Raw genomic sequence first — 5,000 nt, 5'->3', positions numbered from 1 at the left:
TTAATAAAAATTACAGTCAGTGAAGTGAGGAAAGGTGCTTTTTTTTGGCTGGTGGTGGGGGTATTATACAGTTTTCTGTGGCTGGGGGTATGTCTACGCTGAAGGGAGGGTTTGCCAAGGGCACCACACAAGCTAGAACCGCAGAGAGATAACGTTTATCAGGTTTCCCTCATCTATGAATAAGCCAACCTCCAATAATATATCCACCCAAGTCCATCAAAAAATATCCTGAGTTTGATCAATTAGTTTAGCTTTCAAGCAGCTGTTACAGAGTAGGCAGGTGACACAACCAGTAAAAGCAGCAATACGGAGTTCTGCTCCAAAACTAGTAAGCTAACTACCTAAAAGGCATGCAGAAACCTTGCAAACACCACCAACAGCCCAGCTGACACTGATAGAAGCTTGCCAACACACTAAGGGCCTTTAACTTGTGTCTTTTGGCAGTTTAGCTGTCAATGTCATGCGTGTAAAAGCTTTTCTTCCATTTTTGCAGGGCGTATCAGCCCGTTACACAGAACTACATAGGGCACATCCTGGATGGGTAGTGGGGAAAACACAGGTGTTTATCTGTCCTTCACATGACCATATGCTATCAAAATGAATTTGAGGATGGTACCAAAACTATTTGCCTATAAAACTCAAAAAGTGTCAAATTGTTGCATAGTGTTACTTTAACAGGAGACATGAGGAGAGTGGGGCGCTCTTGCACCGCTTGGTTCCTGGATTGGCCAGCCCTCTCTGGACGCATGAGGTCAGCCGTGCCCGCCTTACACACATTCCAAAGTTCTAACCGGGCATGACCGTATGCTGCCTAATCATTAACCAACCTGAGCACACCGCGAGGTTCTGAGATTAATCGATCTCAATTGTAGTTTCGGAGTGGCGTCCTGTCAGAGATCCGTCAGTCTCACCTCAGTCACGTGATCAACCGCGACAGAGTAGGCACGAACTCACCTGCAGTTTCAGGAACACGCCCATACCTACCTGCAGTTTCAGGAAGTTTTCCTCCGAGTAACCTTGTTGTATCCGAGCGCTAATTTAAATTTAAATTTGGACTTTTGCCTCATTTTCTGTTACAATCGCCCAATTGCGAAAGTATCACAACTGAAGAGCCTGTTTGGTAAGTTTGCTAATTATTTGGTTCTCTCTGTAATAGTCGTAGCCTACTTCATTTGTTTACAGTTTCGGTTGGCCATTGTTCTCGCGTGGTCTTCGAGCAACTGTTTACTGTCGAAGGGTAAAGCAGTTGTCCATCAAATATTGCAATAAGAAGCCGCTAACCTATATGGATTTACTTGATTGTCCTATTTTATCTGGCAATATTTCAGCGTAGGCCATCGTCTAGCTAAGGGCAACATTGTATACCTGTAGCGCATGCGTGGCATGTGTCGCCCCATATACTTGTAAAGACTAATCTTGGGGAAAATCACACATCTCCCGTCCTTCATTCCAGAGTCGTGATCTGTCTTGTTCGTGTACATTATCTTCCCGCTTCGCTGGGAGGTGTGTTAATGACACATTAGGGGTATTGACTTGGTTTATTGCGCCGACGTGAAGCTAACCGACACTTTTTTATTTCTTTGATTTTTTTACGTATGTTTATGAAGTCCATTAACCTCATTTAACTCCATTTGAAGTTAATAACGCGAATGCCCTCATTTACGGCGTTGGCATATTATATATAGCCTATAGTGTCAGATGGTTTGACGCCAGTTTTTCCTGAGGGCTGCAGTTTAGTGACAGATGTGCAAAGCTTGCTCCCCAGATAGCCTAAGGCCAGTGGAGTGGACCACTGTCAGCCCACTGTATTGGTTTTAATAATGAGAGTCGACACTGTGTTGAGAATAAATAGGCGATAGAAACTGTGCTAATACTCACTATTAGTGTGTATCAGAAACTGTGCTCATACTCACTATCAGAAGCTGTGCTCATACTCACCATCAGTATCAGAAACTGGTCATACTCACCATCAGCATGTTTTAGAAACTGTGCTCATACTCAACATCAGAAACTGCTCTCATACTCACCATAAGTATCAGACACTGTTATCATACTCACCATCAGTATGTGTCAGAAGCTGTGCTCATACTCATCATCAGTGTGTATCAGAAACTGTGCTCAAACTCACTATTAGTGTGTATCAGAAGCTGTGCTCAAACTCACTATTAGTATGTATCAGAAACTGTGCTCATACTCACCATAAGTATCAGAAACTGTGCTCATACTCACCATCACCATCAGTACCAGAAACTGCTCATACTCATACTCACCATCAGTGTATCAGAACTTTTAAATTCAGTGGGGGGGGGGGTAAAAGGACCTTGTTTTCTTGCCAGTTGCCATGGTGACTCGTAGTGTTGGAGCTCCATTGATGATGGCTTTTTACAGTCATCGGAACCTATGTGTCACTTCGCTCAGCGTGAACTTCCTCAGTTGACTTAACTCAGATCAGCTGCTCTGGAACCAAAACTTAATCATTTCCCATCTCAGAGTTCAGCAACACTGGGTTCAGGGTTCAGGGGTCATCAACACTGGGGTCAGAGTTCAGGGTTCAGGGTTCATCCACACTGGGTTCAGGGTTCATCATCACTGGGATCAGGGCTCTGGGTTCACCAACACTGGGATCAGGGGTCAGGGTTCATCAACACTGGGGTCAGGGTTCAGCAACACTGGGGTCAGGTTTCATCAACACTGGGGTCAGGGTTCAGGGTTCATCCACACTGGGTTCATCATCACTGGGTTCAGGGTTCAGGGTTCATCATCACTGGGATCAGGGGTCAGGGTTCAGCAACACTGGGATCAGGGTCAGGGTTCATCAACACTGGGGTCAGGGTTCATCAACACTGGGGTCAGGGTTCAGCAACACTGGGTTCAGGGATCGGGTCAGGGGTCAAGGTTCATCAACACTGGGTCTAGTGTTCAGGGTTAAACCTGCTCTCTGGAGTAGTTTTCTCATATCCCAATGGATGCCCTTGTTTGGGCTTGTGGCTGCACCCTCTCCTTGTGCCTGATGTCATTTCCTGTCTGAATGAGGTCTGCTTGGCATGTAAAGGCAGATCTCTTCTTCTTCTGAGAAAACACAACTTTGCTCATGCTAAGGCACGCTTACACTGTGTGTTAGATGTTTAGTGAGTGTATGTGTGAGTTGTGGTGGATGAATGTTTGTTTTTATTGTGTGTTGTGTATTGTTTGACACAATTTGGATTTGCTGCATTGTTAGTGTGTGCTGTTGGGTTAGAATGTGTTTTAATTGATGTGTGTATGTGTGTGTTGCTGGGTTAGTCTGTGTGTTACGTGTGTGTGTGTGTGTGTGTGTGTGTGTGTGTGTGTGTGTTGCTGGGTTAGTCTGTGTGTTACATGTGTGTGTGTTACATGTGTGTGTGTTTGTGTGTCTGTTGCTGGGTAAGTCTGTGTGTTACATGTGTTTGTGTTCCTAGGTTAGTCTGTGTGTTACATGTGTGTGTGTTCGTGTGTGTGTTACATGTGTGTGTGTGTTTGTGTGTGTGTTGCTGGGTTAGTCTGTGTGTTACTTGTTGTGTGTTTGTGTGTGTGTTACATGTTGTATAATGTCAGATATACGTACAGTATGTGTGTGTGTTTCTGTGTGTGCTTGTTCCACACGTGGCAGAAAGAGCGGGATTACAATGATCAAAACGCTTATGTAAAAGCATTAAGAGACGCAGTCAAAAACACACAGAAAAACTACACTGTACACTGTACAGCAAGCACACAGACACACAGACACACAGACACACACACACACACACACACACACACACACAGACACACACACACACACAGACCTTCACATGCGCACAAAGCTCATAACTCTCATGTTATGAGTTGGCGCATGAAATGTCAGGCCTGAGTGGCACTGTGCCCCCCGTGAGTGGCATTTCTTTGCCGTAAACATGTGGGGGAGGGGAGCTTGCTCTGCCTCATCATAATATACACACACTAGTGTGTGTGAGCATCCTCCACCAAAACACACACACAGGAAAAAAATCATTCGCACACACACACACACACGCACAGAAAAGTGTCATACACACACTTACACAGAAAATAATCATACACACACACACACACACACACACACAGACAGTAGTTTAGTAGAGTGTATTCTACAAACACTATTTACATTTAGAACGTCATTTCTAGTAATCCTCCATTTCAGCAGCTGTATTTGTGATCGGAGTTCCAGAGGTATCAATCTGAATCAGTTGGGCCTCGTGCCGAGATTATGATCGATCAATCTCAATCAGTTTGGCTTCGTGCCCCGATTATGCAAGAAAGGGAGGGAACGTTCCCAGGAGGATAAGGTCTCTATTGTGTTTTTTTGGGGGGGAGGATTTAGAAAAAGATGATTAAGGTTTTGCACAGAGCGGCACAGTTTTGTTTTCTTCAGTTTAATGTGCTTTAAGCTGTGATGAGAGAAGATTGAATCCCAGCATCTTACATGACGGGCTGTGGGTCAGGACGAGACACAGGAGGAGGAGGCAGACGCAGGAGGAGGAGGATAAAACAATAACGATACATTTCTTTACAGAGACCTCCTTAGATAAATATTTTGATGAGTTTAGCTGGTTAAACGCAAATGTGTCAGAAAAGCACATGATGAATAAGCAGTTATAAGTTTGGGTTGCGTGAACATCCCGAGCGTGCCTGTTTTATCCAGAGCTGTGAAGAAAGAGAGAAGATGTGAGTCTCCTAGAGGTTCTTAAAGATGGAGATGCCCTGATAGCATTTGGTAGTTTCATCCACCTGCAAAAGAGAACAGTCTGGGCTGAGAAAAGGGGAGTTTTATATCATCTGTAAATAATTGATATCCAACATAAAAACATGTACCAATGGCAGCAAATATAAAGAGATACCAGACACACACACACACACACACACACACACACACACACACACACACACACACACATGCACCTCCACACACACACACACACACACCCCCACACCCCCACACCCACGCACATGCACATGCACACCCA

At 44.6% G+C, this 5,000-nt stretch overlaps 1 protein-coding gene across 1 annotated transcript in view; it reads left to right on the top strand.

Moving 5' to 3' along the window:
• LOC308362692 (phosphatidylinositol 4-phosphate 5-kinase type-1 beta-like) overlaps nucleotides 1-2,929 on the top strand; it is a gene marked incomplete at both ends in the record, with an annotated part of 24,624 nt that extends 21,695 nt beyond the window's left edge. The window contains 2 exons of the mRNA XM_080835420.1: nucleotides 873-938; nucleotides 2,498-2,929. Coding sequence (XP_080691546.1) covers nucleotides 873-938; nucleotides 2,498-2,929 — 498 coding nt within the window. The remainder of the gene's footprint in view (nucleotides 1-872; nucleotides 939-2,497) is intronic.
• Nucleotides 2,930-5,000: the final 2,071 nt, after the last annotated feature.

Source organism: Sprattus sprattus (assembly GCF_963457725.1).
Source record: "Sprattus sprattus genome assembly, chromosome: 3".
Lineage (NCBI taxonomy): Eukaryota > Metazoa > Chordata > Actinopteri > Clupeiformes > Clupeidae > Sprattus > Sprattus sprattus.
This window is presented reverse-complemented; position numbering and strand designations above follow the sequence as displayed.